The following is a 13,235-nucleotide window of genomic DNA, read 5'->3' on the forward strand; positions in this document are numbered from 1 at the left end:
GAATTCAATAGTGTAAATTCAAGGGTTTTATGGAATAGATTCATAGATATTTTACTTAACTAGTTGATGTATTTTTATGAATTGTATTTTAAATTCCAGGTCACATAAACAATTTAAGGTGAACTTACTGCCCACCAGGGGAATACTTAACAAGAATGCTTTGTTATTTGAAATATAAGACAAATTTTCCAAAAGCAACGCTGTCAAGTCAAGAGAAATTTCTTTTTAAGTTTTAGAAAATTTGCTTTAATTCAGGACAGGGTGGAAGCTGCTGTTAGATTGCTTTCATTGATTGTGATCACTGCTTGAATTGGCAGAGCAGGAAGTGTTATGATGATGAGAACTTGTCTTATTGTTGTGATAAGCTGTTACCAAAGTCTAATTACTGGGTGTGATGCTAAAATGTGTAAGCTGCCGACACTTAAAGATAAGGAGATGAAAAGAAACGAACTCATTCCAAATAGATCTTCTGTTTGGGTTTTATTCATTATTATTGTTATTTTTGTGCACTCTCCTGAGTGGTTCTTTAGTGTGCATGGATTAAGTCATGGATTTGGCTGCAGGTGCTGCCATCAAACTTCAGCTGTGGTTGAGTAAGTTTTAAGCACCAAGGGACTGAATAAAATAATGGTTAGTGAAAAGTGCTGACGAGGGATTCAGTTAATGGTGTGTGCATCTGTGGGGTGAATGGGTTGTTATTAGTTATTAATTCAGGTGCTGTAGGCAGGATCCAAGTGTGATTGAAAAGAGGGTAAGGGGTAGAGGCCCAGTTCCCACAGGAATTGGATGTGGGAAGGTGCCATTCCTGCCACGCTGGCTGCTTCAGAGCTGGCATTTCCACAGAAAAATAGAATTTCCTGCAGTCTTGTCCTGGAAATCTCCAGTGTCTGGGACAGAGACATCCTGTTGGGGTCAGAATCCTCAGAAGTTTTGTAGAGCTTCACCTGAGCTCAGCACCCTGGGGAGTCCTGCCCTAACTGCTGTGCTGACTTCGGAAAACGTTTTGGGATCCTCTGGGATGACAGATGCTTGTGTATGCACATGTAACATGCTGTTAATAATTAGAGCTGATTGGATATTCAGTACAAATTACACTGGCTATGAAGTTAGCCCCTTCTTTGGGCTTACAAGTGGCTCACAAAACACTGTTAAAGCCTATTTTTAAATGTATGTTTTTTCATAAACATTGATAGATTTAATTTGAACGAATAATGTCAAGTCTGAGTGTTGTAAAACTCTTGCTGGGCTGTTCACTGTCAGTTGTTAATGGAGCATGTTTGGATTTCTGAGTCACAGTGTAAATATTTTCTATTTCCAATTTTGAGGATGAAACATGAGGTTTGATGATTATTCTTACCAGTCCCCCCTAATAGTGTGTCTGCTCCCACGCCCAGGCCCACATGCCATGTCTTCAAAAATAACTGCTTAGAGAAGATAAATAGGGCTGACTGCATCCAGCAAACATGAGGGAAAGATAGCATTTCCATTTTCTTTCATTTTCCATGTCACCTGGAAGCTGGGTTGGAGCATTCTTTCAGAGATTTTCATAATGAGCTGGGTTATTTCCCCAACCTGTCCTGTGTGAATCTGAAGGCAGAGCTCTGATTTTTTTCGAATATTGACTCAGGCTTAATCTGCCTCCTGTGGTGAAAAAAGAAAAGTTCAGCCCCAGTGGCTACATTTCCCATAAACCCCACACATGGAGAGCCATGCTCAGTTTCAGATTAATATGTGCTCCTTTTATATGCTCATTTATATTTACAGGGATCCTCTAAGACAGCACACTGTCTTGGTAGAGAGTAATTATTCATTAATGTTAGTACCAACAGCCATGGCTGGTTTGAAAAATGACTAATGATTTTGGTACAAGAAAACCTGAAATACTTTAGAGAAGCCTGTTTTTCTGTTGAGGAACAGCTCTCTGTGGACTGGTAGGAACTCCAGCTTTGCTGTTGCTAGAGGAACTGAAGAGGAGCAAAATTCAAAGATATAATCATACATTTCTCCATAACTGGAGGAGGGATGGTGCCATCTGTGCTTTGCTCTTGTCCAGGGGAAATAAAACCCACACTATCAAGATCTATATATCCCCCTTCATCCTCCTTGTTGCATCCACCCTAAAGAATTTAACCAGTTAAAATAGACCCGAAATAACTTTTGCATAAATTAGTGATGTGCAGTGCTATAAATAAAAGTAGTTTTCTTGTGCATGGCACACACATGGCTCTCTCTGCTTAGCAGTTAATATCCTTAGAAAACTTTTTTTTTTTACCCCTGGAAAACCAAACAAAGCAACAAACTAAAAAACCCCAAAAAGCAACCCACAAAATCCCAGAGTAGTGTCGTTCTTCATGAGAAATGCCAAAGAGGATAGATAGAAACAGGGTTAATTATCCTTTTTTTTTTTTTTGCCCACCTACGTTTGTATTTTCCCTCTGCACTCCCTCTCCCCCATTCCTCCTCTTTTTGTATAAAACAGTTCTGCAGTATGTAGAGCATAAGAATTATTTCTCTACAACCTGCTTACAGAGCCTCTGTACCCATTAGAGGCTCTTTCCAGAAGAAGTAATTTCCTTCTGCCCATAAATTATGCATCAATGTACATTTAAGATTCTGAAATGATGAACAGAAGATGAAAGCCTTGCTGCTCCTGTGGAGCTGGATCCACGTTGTTGTGTACAGGCTGGAGCACACCTTGTTAAGACAAACCTGCACGTGTTGCTGTCCTGCTGCTGAGCTGTACCAGCACGGAGGTGGGAGCTGCTCTGCCTGCTTGGGCCTCAGCTCTGGGAGGAAGATTTTTTCACCTCACAGGAGGCAGTGGTGGTGTTTCCTAAATGGTCTTCCCAGATGGACTCTGCCAGTGCAAGTCAGGGTGATTGCAGCTCCTGATGGGTCCTGGTGATCCTCTTCCAGGAGGAGCTGCTCCATGATCCTGCCAGGCTCAGAGGTGACTCTTCCTGGGTCCTCCCTTGTTAAGAAAGGGATTGTGTTTTTCTTTTTACAGTCAGTGGGAATTTCACCAGGCTGCCACAGCTCCTCAAATATGGTGGAAAGTGACGTAGCAACTCCATCCAGGTTCCCTGCAGATGCACCTCATCACTTCCCATGGGCCTGTGCACCTTCAGGTTCCTTAGATGGTCTCAAACCTGATCTTCTCCTACAGTGGCTGAGAAAATATGTACTGAAAAATTGAAAAACAATGCTTTCAGGTTATATATAGCATGTGGAGATCAATGAAGAATGTATGTTTTAGAGAGGAATTTTGTACTGTTGCCATAATTTAACTATGGGAGGGCATTCTGTATTGTGTCATGTCTAAGGGCATAGGAAAAATTTGTAAGTCTGAAGATGGCAAATAAAAATTAGCAGTAATTCCTGAAAGAAAAAATTTGGGTTGTTTTATATAAAACAGTTATATTTAACAGGTCATTGTGTAAAAATTAGATTATTCACCTTGCAATGGGTCTGAATTCCTGTAATGCCCAGTGCTGCAGGAACAGATTCCAGACCTGAGGTTGCTGTGGAGAATTTTAGGGCAAATCAAGCACTGCTCTGGGATGGAGGTGAAGTGAAACAGAGCCAGTGAAATACTTCTGTGCTGTTCTGGCATGAATAAACGTGCACTTATTCTGTGTCTCTTCTGTGGTCACTTAAAATGGCAGGGAGGCAGCCCAAGCACTTTGCAGTTTCCACCACAGCTGCTGATGGATTCCAAGCATGTATTGGTGTAACTGGGGTGCATCTGTGCCCCTTCAAGTTGAGCTTTAAGGTCTGGCTTTTCACTTCTACCCAAGCTGACCCAACTGCTGAATTTCCTCTTCGAACAAAGCAGTGCCATGTGGTATCTTTCCTTTTCTCTCCTTTAACTAAGTTTTCTTTTAGGGAGAAAATAGTGTTTGCTTTCCAAATGCAACATCCTCCCTAAAAGAACCTGTGTACTAAAGCAGGCCATCGAGCCTTTCATCACTTCTCTTGGTGATAGCAGTCATGAATTTTTTATTTTCTGCAGGGCTCACTCCAGATCTGCCACAGCATTGTGTGGGTGCACACATGTAAAAAGGCTACTAATTGAAATTCAGATGTAACGAGTTGAAGTTTTGCTATTCACCATGACTGCCTTTTGTTTTAGCCCATGTACGCTCAGTGCACCTAAACAATACAACCATTGCCTCTCCTTTTAGATTCAACAAGAATAACTAAAAAGGCAAGAAATATTTCTGTGTCTGCTGCAGACATGAAGTATGCACCCCCAAAAATGGGAATGGCACGTGTTAGCTTCTGTATATACTTATCTGTGGGGAGGGACCGAAATTCTAATGGAACTGTAATGCAGAATGAAATAGAAAACTTACTGCTATAAACTGTTCTCTTTTGAAGATGCAAATGTGTCTCTATTGCCTAGGTAACTATTATGGAACGCCGAAGCCTCCAAGCCAGCCCCTCAGTGGGAAAGTGACTTCCACCAATGCTTTGCAAAACCTGCAGTCTGGCTCCAAGCAGTCGACTCCAAAGCGAACCAAGTCTTACAATGATATGCAAAATGCTGGCATAGTGCATACAGAGAATGAGGAAGAGGATGATGTACCTGAAATGAGCAGTAGCTTCACAGGTAAAGCAAAAATACTGCTGTCCTTCAGTTAGAATACGTGGGGAAGGCTTTTGGAGGGTATTTTGAAGAGGGGGTGTTGTTTTTAATGTGCTTTCTGCAGAGCTGTCAGTGTCAAACAAAACTGGCTGACACCCGAATGGCAGATACCCAGGTGTGAACAACCACATACACAGCTGTGTCTTTCCAAAAAGGCCTTGTGGGATTAAACTGGTTGAGACAAAAATGTGGTAAAGTTCATATCCATTAATTGCAGAAAGGTCAGGGAAGGGTTGAGCTATGGTTGACAGTTACAAACAGTATGAAATTACTCAACCAGGTTTACTTTTGAAATTAATTATTGCTTCTTCCTAAATCTGTTGCTGTCCTTTATCCTTCCTTGGATCTAGAGCTGCCCATCACATACAGTTACTGTCCTGGGTCCTCTTCTCCAAGAGCTCTTCCCCATATCCCCAGTCCCAGTATGTGTTAGTGCTTAGAGCATTGTTACCTCAGCTCAAGCACTAAATTCATCTTCTGGGCTCCTTCTGAGGCAGGTTCTGAGCAAGTATTATCCACACCTTCAAGCCTTTCCCAGCTGCTTGCCATGGGAGCTCACCATAACTGGCACCCAGTCTTTGTCCTCTGATCACTTTCTCTCACCATAAAAATTTTCCTTCCCAGCCTCTGATGAGTCAGAAGATCTGTCCTGCCAGTTCCCACCTGCCAGTGTCCTGGCTCTAACATCTGTTTAGAGCTTTAAAAGGATTTAGGCTGAGATTTAGTTTTGATCCTCTGCAGGCCAAACTATCAAATGGCTTTTGAGGGTTGTACTCTTTGGCTGCTACCTGCTCCATTTCCATCTCAAATTGCTTCTAGCCAGCCTAATTTCTCCAAGGTTGGAATTTCTGTCTCTGCTTACCAGCTCATTGACAAACCGAGGGTGGTTTCTCGCATGTTGTGACATGACAGCAGCCTCAGCCTTTGTCATGAGATCTGATTTTGGGAAGAAGCTGGTGGGAGATCTGTTATTTGATTTTCTTGCTGCCTGTCTCAGTTTGTTGCCCCTGAAGTAGCTTGAGCATCATTTCTCTTCCTTGTTTTCCTTCGCAAGATGAAAGATGGAAGGTGCAGCTCATTTGTCACAACGTTATCACACCCTGGCCCCTTGCCTTCATTAAATGAGCACAGAATCAAGAAAAGAGTTATTTCTCATATACCAAAGTAATTCCTTATGCCTATTTCACATGAAAGTGTGCTAGCCATATTAAAATGCTCCTGCTTCCCTAGGAGACCTCTCGGTAACTGTTTTCCAGATTTTGGCATGTTTATACTCTCAATTTTTAGCTGGTTATGATTCTTTCATGCTTCTTTATGTTGTCATCTTCTACCTAAAAATATCAAGCTCCAGGAGGGCTGAAAAGCAAGCACTGAGGGTACTGATATAGTCTAGATGTTTTTCTTCCTATTCCTCCCAGTGTTCTTCTCTTTTGGTAGTGGCAGCACATAGACTAGAATAATGAAGGAGTTATTTCCAGGGCTGTGGGCTGTGAACTGAGGATGTCCATGGTCTCTGGTGGAGAGCAGGGAAGGTTCTGTCTGCAAAGCCCTTTCAGCCCCACTCCTTGTGGATTTGGCAGAGGGTGACACTGATCCCTCTGTTTTTTGCTCAGTGTGTTGTCTGTCCTTGTACTGATGTTCTCAGGGGATGTGGAAGCACTACCATAAATTGTCAACACCTTCAAGAGCCAAACAGAGAAAGTCCCTTTGGTGGACACAGGGTTCATTTTAGAATTTGTCCCTTGTTGCCAAAACCTCTCTGTGAAGGAGTGAGGGCACAGACCTGTTTATTGGGGAGCATTTACTGCAATTAGTGATGGGAGGAGATGAGCGGCATTGTTTCATGGATACAGCTCAAAACTGCATGGATACAAGCATCAGAAATATTTCTTTAGAGGGAGAAGGGCCAGATGCAGCATAAAATACTCCTGACTGACTGGAAGGATACTGTGATGAGCCTTGGAATAAACCTTCTCAAACAGCAAGAATGGGCACTAGTGAGCAGCAACATGTGGACACATGGTCCAGACATTCATTTTAATTTTTAATTTAAAATAACACACTGCACTGAAGACATTCACCATTAGCTTGTTGATTTTGAGCTTCTGGCAACATTTTACACTTGTAAAATCTCTTTTGATCATTCTTCAAACAAGAAATTTTATCCTTCTAATCCTGTCCCACAGTTGGCACTGCAGGGGTGAACCTGTAAGCCTGCTTGAAAGCACACTGAACTCCTCTACACCAGTGAGCCCTGGCCCCAGACAGCTTGGAGGAATTTGGTACCTCAGCAGGGCCTGTTGGAGCTGATCACAGCTCCTGGTTTGTTTGGCAAGGGCCTGGCTAGCAGAGTGTGTGTGGGCAAGGAGAGCTCGCCCCTGCTGCCTCAGAGACTGCTGGGGCTCTGCCCTTGCCTCATCTGCTGCCATGACTCGTGAATTAAAAGGCAGGGAGAGGAAAACTGGCAGGATAAACCTGGAGGAGCAAAGCGGGGAAGGAAAGGACTGATTCTCACTTGTGTCTGTGTGTGTTTGTTCTGCAGCAGAGTCTGGTGACCAAGACGAGCACAACGCGCATATCGTGAGGGAGGCAGCCCCACCGTCCACGATTGAGAGGCACACCCACGTCCCCACCACGGAACCATCTCAGAACCTCCCTCAATACCTACCTCCTTGTGCCGAGGATAACCTAGGTCCTCTGCCCGAAAACTGGGAGATGGCCTACACGGAGAACGGAGAAGTCTATTTTATAGAGTAAAGCACATTTTTGTTGTTCTGATTCCATCTCTCTGCCTCTCTTTGGGCATAAAGTAAACCTCCATGGATGCGTTTTGTGTGTATTAAATATTTAGTGTATACAGTTAGGTTGCAGAGCTGTTATTTCTTTACTGCTTCTGAAGAGGGTTTGCATTTCCTGATTGGATCAACATCCAAATTACTCCTGAGTTCCAAGGCAGTGGGAATTGCTTGTTTTATGAGGGTAGTTACAAAAGCAACAGACACTTATAAAACACAGGCCAGTTGTTTTCATGGGTGGAATGAAAGCTCCTAATTGGAAGGGCTGAGACTTCATTTCTGTGCCTGTGTCTGTGCATAATGCAGCAGAGGGGATTCCTCCAGTCCTGTGCAGCAGAGACAGAGATGGATTTTGTGTGTTGTCCCCTCATCATGGCAAAGGGGCCAAATGTGTTAATGTTCTCCAGTGGCTTGCAAAAGGTACAGCTCAGTGCAGAGTAGGCACAGCAAGTTTGGAACAACAGTACCTCAAGCTCTGCAGTCTTTGCCTAAGAGCTGATTGCTGTCAGCAATTTTATGATGATATTGATTTTTTTTCATGCCATAAATAATAGTCTCAAATTATACTTGTCTAAATTTATTGAGGTAGGAGTAACTTATAAAATAGGAGCTGTTAGTGTAAGAGATGTCTTGCACAGAGTTTAGCTAGACATTAGCACTCAATTAGCCTTTGAAACTCAAACCCTTAGCTGCCAAGTAGAAGAGGGGTTGAGGAATTGATTTTGGATTTGATGGTCTGTTTAATGCACTTGTGGAAACCCTACCAGAAGGCAATGCCCAGTTACTGCAGAAGAACTTCCTCTGTTAATTAGCCCTGTCTCCTGCGGAGAGTTACGCTGGATCAGGGCTGTGAGGGCAGCAGTCCTGCCTCATCGCCAGGAGAGGAGACTTCTGGACAGGGCCAGGGGAAGGTTCAAGAGCAGGTTTTCTCTTGGCTGCAGTGGCAAGGGAACACAAGAGAAGATTGCCAGAAGATCTGAGGAGCTGCGATGACTGAGGGCACTGCGGCAGCCCTTTTTCAGCTGGGAAAGGGCTGCTCTAAAAAAGGCCATTTTCCAGGGCACTCCCAATTACCTGAAGAGGCTCCAACAGTCCCTGAGTGTAAGACAAGTTCAAGAAGGCAGAAAGCAAATTCTCATCAGATGAAACCAAGATGAGTACATTACCCTGAGCACGGCTTTCTCCCCTCACTGTGTCCTCCTGGTGCCTCGTTATTTTGATGTAAGCTCTGCCCTTAGTATATAGAACAGCCTAATAGCCCATTCAGCCTGCCATTTTCCTCCTTGGAGGAGGACAGATGATGAGTAGTAAATGCTACCCAAGCAGTCAGTTGCTCCCCTTTTTGACACCACAGGGGCCCCTGTTGTCCTTCCTTACAGGTGCTTCCATCGAAGCTTCTGCTGCCACCACTGATTTCCCCAAACCCACCCCCATGGCTGCTGTATCTGTGTTCTCTGAACAATGCAGTACTGCAACATCTCTAAATAATTTGTCAGGGGAATCATGTATGTGTTGGGAAAACACAGCCTGTAACATAGGCCTGTGTGATGGGAAGCTCTGGTAGCAGCATCCGCTCCCTCCCTGCAGTGAGGCTTGAGGATACTTTCACATGGGGCTGATTTTGTGCATGAGCCTGTTGGTGTGGGTGCAGCACTGAATGACTGCAGTTCTATTAATTCTAAGAACACCATGAGCCTAGAAACCATTTTGTTTTATTTGTATCAGATTAAGAAAGTGAACTAATGAGCAGTGTGGACCCAAGCTGGCTCAGATGTCTGTTCCAGCATCTGTGGTGCTTTGGGTATCAAGTCAGGGTGCTGAAAGGAGCAGCATGAGCTTCTTGCACAGAACTAGTGCAGGTCCAGTGAGGCCAAGGCTGTATGTCAGATAACCAATCCTGATGTTTCTGGAGCAATTTGGTTCTTGAGATGTTTTTCTGGTGCTTTAATTGGGATTTTCGTTACACAGCATATCCCAGTCCCCTGTTGTCTGTGCATGCTACAGGTCTAACACAATCCTTTCCACCTGAGAGTGTGATCTGAAAGGTGTTTAGCTAAATTTTCTGTGCCTCAGCAAACTACTCTGTTGTGAGTCTTTGCTTAGTGAGTACAAAATTGCAAGAAATATGCAAATATTCTATTGCTCTCCTCCCACCACCCTCCTTCTCAGCTAGACTGCAGACTTGCTTATAAATAAGGTGGCAGACCCCCTCTGCTTTATTTTTGTTAATTTTCCTGACTTGCTGAATTTGTGACATTCAGCTTTCTAGGTGCTGATTAATTGCTCTGAAGCACACATAAGGATTAAGCACATTTGCTCATCCTGCCTTGGGAGAGCTGGGTAGTAGGATGTGTGAAACAAGGACCTTTTATTTACTCACTCAGATCCTGGGAGCAGGGCTGGACTCTTTTCTTCCACTACAATACAAGTTTGCTGGTTGGTTGTTAGTTCCTCAGGGATCATGGCCCTCATTACAGAGCCCTCATGAGACTGTTGTGAGGCTAAAATTCAGTTTGTAAACCTCTTTGAGACCTTGAAGGAAAAGTAAATGGCATTACTACGGTATTGAAACTTAAAATCGTTAAGCAGTGTTAGAGGCTAAGCTAGCTAAGTGATATACCTCTGGGACTGGAGAGATATCTTAGTAGGTTGTGTCTAGGATGACACCAGTTGTAGAAGAGGCATTATATTACCAGATTGTCCGCTTATGCAAATGAAATTATGGGAGAAAATAACTTCTAGAAAAATGTATTTTAAGCCTGTTTGCTATGCAACCTTCACTGCTGGGACTGGCATCATGAGGCTGTCAGGGGACTTGTGGAAAGGAAGAGTTGAAAGTAAAGCTGTTCAACTTCCATCAAAGGCTTAGACAGAACATTTTTATTTGTGTAGTTATAAAGTTTTCAGTCAAAACCATTTTCGACTAATGCTTGGGTCAACTCTAGACATGTCAAAGGTCTTTTGCAGGAACAAAGCTCGCTGCATAATTTTGTGAGGAAGGGTAGCTTCTGCCTTTAGCTCAGAGACAGCTCTTGGTATTAAAAACAAGCCACCAAAGACAAAAATTTGGAAATTAATATTATAATATTACAGCATTCACATGCCTCTTTCCAGTCAGGAGTTCTGACTTGTATATTTTCACTTGTTACCTTTGTGTTTTCAATGCCAAAGTTCTTGTGATTTGGTACAACATCAAATTGTAGAGCTGTTTCTTTGAATCAAAAGTATGTCTTCAGGTCTGTTGAATAATAAAGAAGATATATACTTTTATGTCATGGATACTTCAACTCTGCTTTATTAATGAAGGTTGTATTTCCATTTTTGGTTTCCAGCCATAACACAAAAACAACATCTTGGCTAGATCCACGGTGCCTGAACAAACAGCAGAAGCCTCTAGAAGAATGTGAAGATGATGGTAAGAGACTAAGAATAATGACATAATACTGTGTTTGGTCCATTCCTAGGTGACTTTTTTCCTTTTCTTCCTCTTTTTCTAATAGCTAGTATTCAGAAATACTTTTAAAAATTTAAAAAAGATTTATTAGTAAGTACAAAGAGACAATGTCCATTATGTTGTAAAATCGCTGTGAACGTAAAACCATTGAGGTGCCAGATCATTTAATAAAAATCAAGGAGGTGCTACAAGTAAGAGGCCTCTGTTTTTGAAAAGGCATTTGAAAAGTCACTGCTGCTGAACAAGACTCAAAGCTGTCTGACATGCTGGCTTCTTGGATCGCTGTCTGGGGGGGAGTGACTGAGTCTCTGTGTGCTCCGCTGTGTTCCGCTTCAACCGCCTGCTTCACGTGGATTGAGAGAGTTATGTTGTTATTTCCTTGTTTGAGCAGAAATAACTCAATTGCTTCACTTGTGCTGTTAAATGCTGACAGTCTGTGCAATGTTGTGATTGCTGAAACAAGTTCCATTTGAAAGTGTAGATTTCTGACACTGAAAATTTGCACTGAGATTTGGTATTCCTTGAGATGTTGGAAATGCAAGCCACTGTCCAATTTAGAGCAGCCAAATGCAGGACTCTTAAAGGAGGCCCCTTCCCAGCCTTCTTTACGAGATGTTGAAAGAAAAAGCAAATTATGAAAATAACTTAAATGTTTGGGAAAGCCTGTGAGGGAATTTTGGTCTACTGCCCAGGAAAGGTGATGGTATTGAAATACATAATTTTGGCTAATACAGTACTGCCATGGTAGACACTTCTTAAAAATGAAAGGGTTTCCTTCATCAGTATTGGTGCTGTCCTTGTAAAATCAGTTTTCAAAATATGATGAAACTCCTACTGGTGTCAGTCATCTTATTAAAAATCACAATTTTATTTCAGAAAATAATCAACTTTTCACTGTTAGGTTCAACAGAGGTTCTGGCCTCCAGAACTGCTGGTTACTGTTTTTACACATGTAGTAGTGTAGTAGTCAACCTTTCCTATTTTTCACTTGTGAGATTTTGCAGGGTGTGAGAGTTTACCTCTGCAGTCTAGGCTGCTGTGATGAAGCAGGTCACCAACTTCCTAGAGCAGAGTGCAGGATACTCTCAAACCACAGAGATGTGCCAGGTGAGGAGCAGCCAGCACCACAGGGCTGCAGAGGGTGACTGAGCTCCTCTGTTACACAGTTTGAAGTCTCCTCGCAGAAGGGAAAGTCTCTTGTCCTCTTAGCAATTATAAAGCAAACATTGGAATAATTAGTTTAATTTGGAATAGAAACATACAGCTGGTATTATTGTATTTAATTGAGTTCATAATTTTGGAGAGCAGTGGCATTTTTGTTTATCAACTCCTTAAAATCAGCTAATTTCATCTTCCCACACACCCCTTCATTCACCAAGTTGCTCATTAATAGATATTTTTAACATTCAGTAGTTAAACCAGTTGCTTCATAGTTACATAGTTGCTTTGCTTGGCTGCTCTAATCTTGCTTAGCACATAAGAATAATTATGTTTCAAAAAACAGAGAGGAGAGAAGGTTAGTTTTGCTTTGTCATAGAAGCTGGACATTTTTTGGCAAGGGTCACTCTTGTGTGTTATTCCATAAAAATCAGTGGGATGACTACTCTGTTTTGTTTGGTGTGTGTGTGTGCATGTGAGTTGCCAGGCTCATCCCACCCTCTTTATAGATTTTATAAATGTTAGATATCGTTTCAGATTTGTTTGGGTGCAGTTGCCTTGTGCTTTTTTTATCAGGATATGTGTCCCTAACTAAGTTTTTACTTGTTTCCCATTGTTTAGGCTATCAAAGGAAATTGAAATTTGTATTTCACACTAATGGTCCCAAACAACTGCTTTGATAGAATATTTTGCAAAGAGGTCATGGAAGTGGTTTTTTTGGTGTTTCCAGGTGTTGCAGCCCTACATCTTCTGGTTTCTTCTGTCATTCATTTATGTGGCTTAAACTTTGCTGTATTGGGTCCAAGATTGTTTTTACCGTCTCTGTTCTGGTTTTGTCACCATCTTTCATTTTCAGACTGCATTATTATTATTTATAGGCCAAGCAATACTTTAATCATCTGTGTCACTGTTAACTTATGAATATGGAGCAGATAATGATAAATGGAGCAACAGCGAATATTGATGGCTTTGTGTCTTTGAAAAATTATGTGATCTTTGTCCCAGGTGCCCTGCTAAAACTGATACATTCCTGTCTGTGCCTCACCAGTGCATCTGGACTGTGGGTCTGTGCCTCCAGTTAAACAAGACTCTTGCCTGTCTAAATCATCTGAGTAGGGCAGTGCGCACATAAATTTAGATGCTTTCTTGAAAACCTTGCTACATTAGTCCTTATTTAGGT

At 42.3% G+C, this 13,235-nt stretch overlaps 1 protein-coding gene across 7 annotated transcripts in view; it reads left to right on the top strand.

The window, feature by feature from the left end:
* MAGI1 (membrane associated guanylate kinase, WW and PDZ domain containing 1) overlaps positions 1–13,235 on the top strand; it is a 333,108-nt gene that overhangs the window by 253,876 nt on the left and 65,997 nt on the right. For all 7 annotated transcript variants that reach the window (XM_053953674.1, XM_053953675.1, XM_053953679.1 and 4 more), the window contains exons 4-6: positions 4,406–4,612; positions 7,191–7,401; positions 10,776–10,858. In XM_053953674.1, coding sequence (XP_053809649.1) covers positions 4,406–4,612; positions 7,191–7,401; positions 10,776–10,858 — 501 coding nt within the window. The remainder of the gene's footprint in view (positions 1–4,405; positions 4,613–7,190; positions 7,402–10,775; positions 10,859–13,235) is intronic.

The sequence above is a fragment of the Vidua chalybeata genome, chromosome 12, assembly GCF_026979565.1.
Source record: "Vidua chalybeata isolate OUT-0048 chromosome 12, bVidCha1 merged haplotype, whole genome shotgun sequence".
Taxonomy (NCBI): Eukaryota; Metazoa; Chordata; class Aves; order Passeriformes; family Viduidae; genus Vidua; species Vidua chalybeata.